Source organism: Penaeus chinensis, chromosome 1, assembly GCF_019202785.1.
Source record: "Penaeus chinensis breed Huanghai No. 1 chromosome 1, ASM1920278v2, whole genome shotgun sequence".
Lineage (NCBI taxonomy): Eukaryota > Metazoa > Arthropoda > Malacostraca > Decapoda > Penaeidae > Penaeus > Penaeus chinensis.
In genome coordinates this window covers 20,408,375-20,420,874 of record NC_061819.1, presented here as the reverse complement: position 1 = coordinate 20,420,874, position 12,500 = coordinate 20,408,375, and the positions used below count along the sequence as shown (strand labels likewise).

General features: G+C 35.7%; 1 protein-coding gene across 2 annotated transcripts in view; it reads right to left on the bottom strand.

Moving 5' to 3' along the window:
- The window catches only part of LOC125025898, a 23,512-nt gene that overhangs the window by 1,180 nt on the left and 9,832 nt on the right, over positions 1 to 12,500 (bottom strand). The window contains exons 1-11 of one of the 2 annotated variants that reach the window (XM_047614235.1): positions 11,355 to 11,422; positions 6,385 to 7,435; positions 5,864 to 6,100; positions 5,095 to 5,265; positions 4,452 to 4,555; positions 4,133 to 4,291; positions 3,807 to 3,917; positions 3,230 to 3,380; positions 2,828 to 2,992; positions 2,311 to 2,499; positions 1 to 2,099 (exon numbers count right to left, since the gene is read on the bottom strand). The exon at positions 1 to 2,099 is cut by the window's left edge and continues 1,180 nt beyond it. In XM_047614235.1, the coding sequence (XP_047470191.1) occupies positions 1,942 to 2,099; positions 2,311 to 2,499; positions 2,828 to 2,992; positions 3,230 to 3,380; positions 3,807 to 3,917; positions 4,133 to 4,291; positions 4,452 to 4,555; positions 5,095 to 5,265; positions 5,864 to 6,100; positions 6,385 to 7,411 (2,472 nt within the window). In that variant the 5' untranslated portion in view covers positions 7,412 to 7,435; positions 11,355 to 11,422 and the 3' untranslated portion in view covers positions 1 to 1,941. Of the gene's footprint in view, positions 2,100 to 2,310; positions 2,500 to 2,827; positions 2,993 to 3,229; positions 3,381 to 3,806; positions 3,918 to 4,132; positions 4,292 to 4,451; positions 4,556 to 5,094; positions 5,266 to 5,863; positions 6,101 to 6,384; positions 7,436 to 11,354; positions 11,423 to 12,500 lie in introns of those variants that run through there. The other variant, XM_047614226.1, reaches the window with a different exon arrangement.

The following is a 12,500-nucleotide window of genomic DNA, read 5'->3' as shown; positions in this document are numbered from 1 at the left end:
ATATTAATTACTACATTAGTAACTTTTAGATATACAATATAATAGTTATATTCTTAGCAGTTTAAATCCTGACTATCCCATAACATGATATATCTGAGGTATATATAATACACCTAAATCTTTTATCTAAAGCGTATTACCATATAAGCAGCAAAAGTCAAAATAAGTAGGAAGATTAAAAATATTTTTCAAATTCCTAATACCAGATCGAATATAGAATAAGATTATTGCTTAACTTGAGTATTGTGTTCAGTATAAATCTGAAGAAAAGGGAGTCTCTAATGGGCTGAAGTTGAAATATTCAAGAAATTTAACCTTTAACTTCAACATTAGAATTATCATATTTATTTGAGTTGAAAATGATCCAGGAATCATTATGATCATCATATCAATGTAACTGATTCATGAAATCCTGATATCAAATTTCTCTATTTTTGTTAGTGATCAAAACATATATATCTTTACTTTTTCTCTTTGGTTTTCACACATAAATATCCGTATTTTAAAAATATATAAACACTACATTGTGAAATTGATGGAAAAAACACCAATTTTCTACATTTCTATTCTTTTACATTGTTTTTCCTGTCTTTATATATTAATTTATTCAGTTATTAAGCTTCGATTTTTCTTTTCTTTTTGCTCACTTTCCTTCCTTACATATCATCCAGTTCACTCAATTTCTTTCTTCCTTTCTCCCTTTGTTCCCTTTCATTTATCATTTCTTGACTTTTCTTCTTTGTAATTTATCTTTACTTCTTTATTTCTTCCTATTTATTCTTTAATCTCTTTCTCCTTTCCCACTTCCCATAATTTTTATAACTTATATGTATAATGATTAATGTACAAGAAGACTGTTAAAAATCCAAATAACTGCTTTACGGTGTTTCTATCATATTGTGATAACATAAAACAAATAACCTGACAAATAAAGGAAAATGTATAGATTTCCCTACCAATATATCAAACACCTCTTACATTCAATTACTTGTGGAAAATAAAGACACTGAAGAAAATAAAAGCAACCTGATCATTAACTTTTTAACAAATTACAGCATTTAAGCATTTTTTCTTTTTACCATATATTTCCACATCTGCACAAAATGTATTGCCTATATGGCTTTTAGTTCTTTTTTTCTATAAACTATATTTTCTGTGTTCCCTTGTGTAGCAGTGTTACTAGATAATACTGGTCCTAATTTACATCTCTATGTTCTAAAGCATATTTGAAAACAATTTATTAAATGCCTGCATAAAACCAAATTTCAATACTAAACTGTGTGGCTGATATTTAACAAACTAAAGTTATGAAAATACTGGTACACTGAACCTGGTTGTTGCATTCTAATTTTAAAGCTAGTAAAAAAATTATAGAGTTTAAAATTCAACAATACAACAAAGTATACCTAACCTATCCATCTGATGGAATATCACTGTATATTAAATGACCAACCATGTAATACTCACCTATGAGCCATAAAGTGCAGGTCTGTACTAAGGCCAGTTCATTCATGAGCATTTACTATAGATTTGTGCATTGCTGTAAAATCAATTACATTGATTTTATTTACTAAATACATTTAAGTTAGTAAGAGCTCATGGTGATAAATATGACTAGTATTCTTACAACTTATTATGGCATTCTAACTAATGCATATCCTTGCAGGTAATGAGTTTATTAATGACTCAAATGATGTAACTTTAATGAATTATTAATTTGGGAAAGCTTTGCTAATAGCTAACCTTTTGCTCAAGATATATATATGCATGATGCATGAAGTTTGTACCAACAGTGCATGAATGAGGGGAAAAATTGTTTAGAAAAGAATTAGTTCAAGAGATAATTGAAGAATAGGTTAATAACCTTTGCAACATCACATGTAACAGCCAGGGGATTGAGAAATTGCATAATCATCTGATCACAAACACTGTTAACACCTCTTAGTATGGCCAAGAACAACAAGCACCCATTTTGACACACACTGAGGATGCTGGCCGAGCCCTGAGTGACAGCCACAGTTGCTGGTTTGGTACATACATTTCTGCTGGGATGTCATCATTATCTGTGCTAAGCTTGACTTCTTTATCATGTTTTCGACCTGTGTGGGAATATAAATTTTTAAGTAGATTTTTTATTTAAAGAATCATTATCTGTTACAATCAAATAAAATTCTGTTTTAATACAAAGGAAAAATTGTATACTTTCTTTCCTAAAATCAGTATTATTCATCCTACATCATGAGTGTCAAAATGACACATAAAATAATCTGCATAGAAAATTGTCACAAAAACTTTATAAACTTCTCTTACCAGCAGTAATGGGGCCCATAGGTACAACTTGATTTTGAGATGTGTATCCTACGACTAGAGGAGGCTGTCTCATGAGCAACCTAGCCACACCTTCACACTCTCGCAGCACGTCAACAGCCAACACCTGTGTACGAGCTTCTGGTGCTAAACCAGGGTATTTCTGTAGCCACTCAGCTAAGGCATGGAAATCTGAAACAGAACACATTGAGTCCTATGTGTATTTCTTTTGAATTGGAAATTTGTCACACAGCTGAAGTTTTCCGACTCCTTTACCACAGTATTTGTAATACAATAATATTTTTATGTAAATATAAGTAGCACACCTATAAAACATCATCATCAGTGATTTCAACATTTTATCATGAAAATAAAAAATGCAGTTATTTCATACACATCAAAGGGCAAAAAGTAAGTAGAATTTAAACACTGTAACAAAATAATAAACCAATTACCCCTAACTTCCAAAACATTATGGACTACAACAATTACTGCTATAAAAAATTAAGATAATATCTACCTTTTAAGAGCTGCTGAGCTCCCCATAGGGAAAATTTTATTTTTTGAACACGGATATGTTCCAGCCATGCGTAGCAAACAACCTTCAAGACAGTGGCTCCAGCTCGACGTTGTAAAACCACTCCTAGTTTTGAAACAGCATCCAGAACTGGCTCTAACACAGCATCTGTAAATTAGATCTCTCTTTTGACTGACCACAATTAATTTCTCTTTTGAGTACAAAATTTCTTAGGTACATAATCTTTCAGTGATACAGCCACTTCACCAAAATCTCAATACTGGCTTATCTAAAGATTAAAAATTTGAATGATCATAAATCAAATTCTGACACATTAAAACTTCATTGATCATAGGATGGTCAAATCCCAAGCAAGTATACCAAAAGCATATAACAAAAACCTACTGATATACTCATAAACATAGTAGTGTGGTTCATGTGGGATCCGCCCTATCCCTCGCCAAATACGAGGATGTGGCATAGAGTTCTGTAGCTGGGCTAGGCTCACTGTGCGACAGACAGCACTAACAGCTCCTACAGTCTCCTGTTCATAGTCCTGGGGAAAGAATGTTTGGTTTCTCTCTGTTTCTCAAAAATGTAAAAAAAGAAGAAAATATGTAATGCAGCTTACTATTTTACAAATAATAAGATAATCAAATCAAAGTTCAATATTACTGATAAGTGAAAATTATATTGCTTCTCTCATTAACAAAGGTTTGCTTACTTTCCTAATTTTGTTTCTTAGTTTGTCATAATTCTGCATTGTCATACATGATTTTTAATGTCAATCTACTGTATGCATCAAGCATTTTCCAAAGACAAATACTTGAATATTTGTTTTGAGGAGAATTATGACCATCAAAAAAGTTTCTGACTAAAGAATGTAGCAACAAAAACAATAAAAAAAATACTCACCAAGCTGAAAATATCCCATGACTACCAACTACTGTCAAAGACAAGATTCATTTACCACATGTCTTACCTTGACACTATCAACCAACTTATCCAACATCAAAACAAGCTTGTCTCTTGACATGGCATACAGAAGACGTGCAAAGTCATCTGTTTTAATAAGGTTGTCTCTCTCTTGTACCTATAAAGAAAGAAGAGGGATGCATTTAAGATGTTTAATTCCCTAATAATCTTCTAGTAAACTAATTATCATATGTGATAATATGCTAAATCTCCCTATGTAATTCATAATAAGATCTACTCTGAAACACTTAGGGTGTATAGAAAATAAATTCAAAATAAAACAAAGGATCTTTAACCTCAGATAACAAAGTAAGTTGCTTTAATGTAATTTACCCGAAGCAACTTAAGTTCCTCAATGATCCTAGGTAGGTCAGCTTGTGTAAGGAGGTAGTATGGTGCTGTGTTCCAAGTGTGCAGCAGGTAGCTTGCTCGAAGCCTAAGCCACGAAAGAGTTGAAGATACAACTGCTCCAAGTCTAAGGATAAGGCCAACCTAAAAAATACAGAAAGTATGAATAAAAAGTAAACTACCATGAAGATGGAAAAAAATTAGAATTAGATGGAGTATATCTACTATAGTCCTTATCTTTGATAATTAGTTGCTATTAACTCACCCATCCTCTATCAACAAGAAATGCAATGAAGCACCTTACCTCATCTCCAACAGGCCAGTCTTTGGGCTCTTTTTCAACTTCTGCTCTCTCAATCTCATTAATTTCCCACACTAGCAGCTGTACCACATCACCAATGCCATCTCCTATAAAGAAATATCATACAATACAGAAATACAATCAAACCTACAAGAGACTTCATAAAGTTACTCTCAATATTACTTCTTATTCTCTTTAACCCAACCACCATGGATTTATGTTCTGTCCCCTGTATTTTTTTTGTGAATTTTGTTACATACAGATGGTTCCACATGTGCTCAGCCGGCAAGGAGTCCATCAGTAGGCCCTTGTGACCAATCCTGATTTCTGCATTCCTTGAATTGGCGGGAAAATGTGTTTTTCTTTTTAATACAATTGATGTTGATACTGTTATTAATGTCATTGCTGTTATGATTAAAACTGTTATTTAAATCTTGGTAACATTTAAGACAACAAAATAATACAAAAGTCCCTTTCCAAAAGTCGAGGAAAAGAGTAAACAGGTAGAGCCACCTATGTGTGAATACAATAAATGCAATACAATAATCTTATATTACAGTGGGCATAGGATGTATTCTTGCATCCGTGCCAATTGGGTTAATAATCCAAAATAATCTATACAACAATTCACAGCATGAAACCTTACCACCTATAGTAGAATAATTTCCATCTAAAAGCTTATAGGGCTCAGGACATGATCGAGCATAAGTTCCGATACCACGGACCATATTCCGGTCAATGAATGAAGTTGTTGCTAAATGTCGACATTCATCAACTATTCCTTCACAACTTGTGTAACAAGATTCTGGTATAAGGCCTGCAAAGAAAGTTGAATAATTAGCTATAATTATAAGTTATATTTGAAAAACTCAAACAAAAGTTTAAATTCCTTTTGGTTACCAACTACATACTAATAAATCTATGGAAAGTTAACAATGTGTTCTTAAGGAAACTGCAGATGGTGTATGTTACTTATCTACTACATATGATTATATATTTGACTAAATTATTTCCTTCATTGATGTGCATAACATTATACCTTGTTTTTTATAATGTACAGTGTATTACAAATAATACCACTGTCATATGATTTATGTAACTTTAGTAATTAAAATAATATGCTCCCTTACAGCTCTCATTTTCAAATCTACATAAGACTTATAAATCTGAAAATGATGAACAAATCTGTTTCCTTGCCTAAAGTCATAAATGAAATAAGCTCATGAAGGTAGGATACTCATTTGTTGTTCTGTTGAGTACTAATGATATCATAAAATATTACATTACATGATACAATGCTAAACAAAATACTATCTTTCATGCTACAATGATAACAAAGCCCAATTAAGAACAAACCTCTACTACAACAAAATTGAAAGGACTGAAAAGAACAAGGTAAATATAAAGTTACTTACATTTATTGCAGTATTGTTGGAAGATACCAAGTAATTGAAACAACTGAAGAGGTGTGAGCAAAGCTGGTGGAGGGAAGGGTGGAGGTCTTTCTGCTGGAGGGACCCATAAGACAAGTTCCTCCACAAATTCTGAACCTTCACCCCATACTCTCTCCACATAGTAGGTCTCAATTCTATTTCTAGCAGCTTTAGTGAGGCGTTTCTCTCCCGACTTGCTGTGCTTGACCATTCCTTTCACTGATAAAATTCAGCAAGAAAATTATACATTACAAAAACCAGAAGTCTTTTCATGCAAAAAAAATATATATGAGCAAATTACTATATGCCAACATTGCTCTAACTTGCATTATTCTGCAGTAACAGATACTAATTACATAAAATTTAAACAAATCATCACATAAGATTGAACTAATGACTTGGCTCATCTATTACACTGGTAAAATTTAAACAAATCATCACATAATAATTACATAAAATTTAAACAAATCATCACATAAGATTAAAATGATGACTTGGCTCACCTAATACACCTGTAGTTTTAGTAAACTTGTCTACAAGCTGTTCTAATAATTCAGTGTTGGTTTTTATAAGTGTATTCACTTTTGTACAGTTCAAAGGTGTATTGCAATCTCCAGCATCATTTGCAGGTAAGTAGTCTGTTCCAGGAAAATCGTCTCCAAACTCCATTCGAAGAGCCATATCAAGTTTCCGCTGGTTTAGCTTGTTTTCATCTTCTTCCTTTGCTATGGCATCTTCAAATATATCACCATTCAGCAAACCTGACTTTGCACTATAACTTATAGGTTTCCAGGGTAACATTGTTCCATTTTCAGGAGGCATCTTAAACTCTGACATAAAAGTATCTGCTATGCACTTAGTTACTTGTGGTGCCCTCTCTCGACCAACTATCTGTAGTATCTTAGAAGCCGTGATTTGTTTCAAGCACGATAATGGAGGAATTAAATTTTCAGGCATTACTAGTCTATAGAGTGTAGCATCATTTTCTTCCTCTTCTTCATCTTCATATTCATCTTCCTCTTTTTCTGGAATGTTTCTCTTGAGTTCAATGAGAACTTCATTATATGCAGCTATTGCATTAAAGATTCCAGCATCCCCTAGATTTTCTGAATTTTCGTTAAAATTTCCAGCTATGATTTTCAATTGAGCCTTTATCATACTTTCTACAGAATAAAGTATTGTATCTCGTTGCACACACACCTGAGAATGTTTTTCCACTACTCTATTAAACTGAATTTCACAATATTTACTACTATTTTTGGATAACTCTTTGAACTGTTTTTCCATTTCCAGAAAATTTGCCGCATAATCCTGCAGGCCAATAACCACTTTTTTAAAAGCTGTTTCATGCCTAGTTAAAAATTTTGATCTTAAACCTGAAGTCTTTATGTCTCCCTTGAGCTGTGCATGTTCAGCTCTCACTCCATGATGTATTCTCCGTATTGCCTTTACCAAGATACGGGTCACCTTGTGGAAGTGTCCCCATTCCGTGCAGAACTTCTTGCACTCAGCATTCGCATCTTCCATCATCCTTCCTGGCTTTCTTATCTTTCTCTGTAGAGTAAAGAGATTTTGTTAAATTTGGTCAGTACAAAAATAAAGTCAGAGGAAATATACTGATATCAGTAACATTAGTTTGTTAATATGTCAAAAAAATATCCTATTGAACTTTTCAATAATGCTATAACTAAAATTTACAGTACTTCATTTGAAGTACTATGAAACATTATTAGCCTTTGTATATTTTATAGATACAGTAAAAAAAAAGGTCACAGTAAAAAAAAAGGTCTGACTGTCTCTATTTCTAACAGCTTTACTGAAGCATTTCTCTCCAGATTTGCTCAGCTTGATTTTCATGAATATTATGAAATGATTTTGGTAACACTGTTAACCCCATTCTTTATCAAAATTATGTTTGATGTACAAGTGTACACCAGATGAAAACACCAGTACCATTCCACAGCTTGTGTATAGTTCCAAATTATTGGCAATAATTTAGACTTAGCAATCCTCAGTATGGCTAGCTTTGAGCACCTCATGATAACAGCAGGTCTATGTTTATTCAACAAAAGCAGTAACAAAGATCAAATTCTTGACCCCTACAATGTGGATGATATGACTATCATGCCATGAATAAATTTGGCTTGAGGGGCAGGTGATGTGAACATGCTGTCATGGGAACATCTGGCAATGGGCTGGGGTGATGCGAACTAGCCTTTGTGAACATTTCAGCTGAAGGCCTGGGAAATGGGAACAACTTGCCACGAGTGCACAAAGCTCATGGAAAGTGATTAGTCATTTGGTAGTTAAGAAGGGGCTTTTGCATTATTTCCATCAATAAACCCATGGCTCCAGGGAGGATGCTATTTCCATGTTCAGGATCCTATTCCTGGCTGCAGTGACTGGCAGTGCTGGTTGTAACACAGAAAATTGAATATTATGAAAAAACTAAATAAATTGTAATTAACAAAATCTTACAGACTACTTGGAGAGATATGGGATCTGTGAACAGTCTATTACCATCTGGATAAGGCAAATCAAATGATAAATATAGACATTGGAAAATGACAAAATAAAACTAAAAATGTTTATGCAGAATAAGAGAAAATAACAATGTAAAGGGGAGGCATAAAGTTTTGTCACAGCACACAAATGTAAATTTGTTCTCTTTTCATCTAATTTGACTGATAAACCTATTCCCCATAATAGTCTGAAGACTTATTTTGTAATCATCAATCTGAGTGCACATCAAAGAGTAAGCAGTTTGGATGTTGTGATAAAATACAATAACCATTACTATTTACACTGTGAATAATTAAAGGGTTTAATGCCCATTTAAATAGGCTGCCAGTCAACAGCTCATATGTATTCATATTTTTAATTAATACAGTTGTTTCTTATAGAAAACTGCAGTTTATGATAGTGGTTAATGGTTAATGGTTAGAAGATACAAATGTGCTAGACATCTGGATAAGATATGTTATATGTCAAAGGTTGTAGAACACTGTAGGATAGAATATTAGTGAAAAGAGTATAGAGAGCAAATGGAATACAGTGGGGATTTGTAAAAGGATGTGGTTAAAGGTATAGGGTAATCAGATCAAATGGAGAATGTCTGAGGATGGGAGAGTAACACTGTATTGGGAAAACTGCAAAGAGCTATTATGAACCAATCAAATGTTAATACAATAAGAAATGATAATTGTGGAAGTAGGAGAAGAATCCTGAGAATGAAATAAGGGAACAGGGGATGATGGTAAAATATCAGGGAAAATGTCAGGAAGAGAGGGATCCACAGAAGGACACTGTTTTGACTTAAGGCAGTCAGATGAGCATCTAAGTGCGGGGTGGTAAGGATAATGGGGAAGGAAGAAGGACTGGTGATGCACATGGAAGAGGGGAGGATGGGGTGTTTTTTGGTTGAGTGGGAGGAAGTGGGGTAGGGGGAACTTGAGGTGGAGGAGGATGGATATCTGCAGATGCTTTGAATGTAGAGGGATTAGAGGGTGCATGAGGGCGTGGATCATTCTCTCTAGTCATGCTTATGAACCTTTGGGTGTCTTCAAGAATTACTGGAGGGGAGTTGGGTGGGGAGGTCTGAAACAAAGGTTTTCTTATATGGAGAAGAAGAGGGAATAGATCTCTGAGGAGCAGAGGAAGAGGTGGATGTAAAAGAGAATGTGGTAGGAGATGGAGTGCAATGTTTAGGTTGTCTGGTGTGACAGGTAGAGTGAGAAGGAGGGGAAGTGGTAGAGATTGGAGTATCTGGATTTGGACAGGAAAAGGAATTTGGCTGGGGGAGAGAGGTAGTAGAGATAGGTTGATTCAGGGTAGAGGGAAGAGGTACTGTGAGAGATGCTGAGACCTCTTGAGAAGATAGGAGGGGAGCGGAGTGAAGTACAGTTTTCAAATAGGTAGAGAGAGAAAAACCTCTTCAGTGTGCTTCTTGTCTGGTCTCACATAGAGTGAGGCCTAGTTTGAATCTGAGAACTGCTAGCTCAGATTCGAGCTTGTTGGCATGGCAGCTTCTATAAAATACATTATGGGAGCCACCACAATAGGCACATGTGCGTGACTAAGCAGAGCAATTTGAACAGTCATGGGCTGTGGAGCAACAGTGTTTGGCTGGGTGGCCAAAACGCCAACATTTCTTACATTGACGGGGAAGAAGTCGATATGGTTGGATAGGCAGGAGACTCCACCAACATAAACTTCATTGGGAAGGTCATGTCTATGTCTTCATTGGGAAGGTCATGGCAATATTGGTATAGAACTTACATTGGCCTCTGGGAGGAATAGCGTAGCACTGGACTGCCACTGCATCATAGTCGACAAGGCAGGTGAGCAAATAGTTTCCACAATCTGACCAGCCCTTGTTGTAGACAGGACATTTAGTTAGAGAGACGGAAACAGTTCCAGTAAAAGTATTAAGGGAGGAGTGAGGTTGGGCAGGAATAGGTTTACCACTGAGGTCAATCAGGGTAGATAGTGCACAAGCTGTAACTGTGACAAGGTATGAACGATCAGAATGACTGAAAGGTAACTTTGCCAACTACTTTTGGAGAAGAAAAGGGAATTGTCAAAGTATGGGGCTGTAAGGGGAATCACAAAGAATTGGTCCCACTTGGCTGGGCCAAAAAGGGTACTTAAAAGATTTGCAGAGATGGAAGCAGTAGAAGGATGAGGGCAGGAGGAAGATGGTGTGGTATGGAGAGAGGAAGCACTATTGGGAGGACAATAAGGAGGACAATAGTTAAGTTATGACCTGGGTGGATGATTTGGAATGGATAGAGTTGATAGCAAAGATCAAAGAGGTTGTATTAGTATCAGTTGGAGCTGTGGTCAAAGGTGAGGCAGGGGTCAGAAAACCAATGAAATCAAATTTAGATTGGCTAGTTGATGAAGGGGCAAGCCATAATGCCCCTTATAAGGATAAAACATCTTTATTATTGGCCATGGTGAGCCTGAAATAAATGAGGAGAGGAAACAGTTTACTCCTCAGGTTCCCCACAATAGGGGTAAGGGCTAGACAATTAACTAAGGGAATATCAAGCCCATGGCTCCCGTAGGTCATTCATGACTGACGCAAAGCCATCTTTTCATCCTTTCAGCACGGCTATCACACCTAAGGATGTAGACAGAAGAAGGGGATGATGAAGAAGAGAAGGAAAGGAAAGGGTGAGAATAAAATACCATGCAAAATTAGTTAAGGCGAGGGTCGAGGTCCAAGGTAGGGGTGATTCCCCTACAATGGGCCCCAGTCTCTGTCCCTTAAACCCTCTACCCACGATAACAACGAGCAAGGGATTAGGGGGGAGTCTATGGTAGTGCTACCTTGATCCTTCCATTTCCAACTATTTTAACTGCCCGGAAAATGTACCAAATTGGAGGTGTTCCCGCTGACGGGAGTAGGGCATATTATTCCCTTAATGATAGGTTTAATATAATTTAAAAGTAATGCTAAGAAACAAACCTTTGGCTATTAAACATGTTTTTTTTAACTGACTGCGATCAGTCTGTGTTGTCGACACATTGTTGTTTACATGGCAGAAGCCACGGCGGTAACCATAGCAACCACACGTTTGAAATTAAAAGAAGATAGATATAACATCACCCAATTTTTAATAACCTTCTTATGATAAAGCACAATAAAACGAAATTAACTGTTTATTCTTATAAAAATTAAAAAAACTAATTCCTTTGTAGGAAAAGGGCTATCATTTCCTTGACTTCTTATTTTTCATTCACTTTCGAATTTGTTAGACTTTGGCCTCGGAAAGAATACGCCAAGTATGAGTAATGGCTAAACGATTTCATTTGAGTTCAGTGAAACATAAAATTTCACGTTTGATGTATTTCTAATATTTTAAAAGAAAACATAATTCTTCCCTTCTATTTTGCTTGGTTAGCTCTGCCGTCATCTAGAGGGCATCGTCTGTGCGAAAAAAAGACATTTATGAAGCATAGGAAACATGAATTACGTAAGGTATTGGAACGGGATACGAACGAATCGCTCTAAATTAACATTTCTGCAAATAAATCCATTTCTAACATGAGAGTGATTAACTACTCAACTTTTCATATCGGCTATTCATATCTAAGTTCATTTCAAGATTAACGATACACGCGCATATGATATCCTTTCATTGACTTTCAAATTTAGTGGTCCACTCTTGAAATCGTGGAACTTTTTATATTGGCAAGGAAGGAACGCATGAGAGCAGGTGCGCACACTCCCCGGGAATTCGATTCGATCTACTGGAAAAACGTTGAAATCATTATCATTTATACAAGAACATTCCCAGATTTCGGCGTTTTTCGCCTTTCAGTCATATTCTTTGACAGGTCCATGGAGAAGCGTGACCCTCTGCTAAAGAATTCATATCAATATCTACTTATGAATATCGGTTTCCGCTCTTGTGATAAACGCTTACAGACAGGAAGATGGACAAGGATGTTCCAGTCATTATTATTGCCACACACATACACACACGCACACGCACACATTCCCCCTCTCTCTCTCTCTCTCTCTCTCTCTCTCTCTCTCTCTCTCTCTCTCTCTCTCTCTCTCTCTCTCTCTCTCTCTCTCTCTCTCTCTCTCTCTCTGCCCGCAAATCTC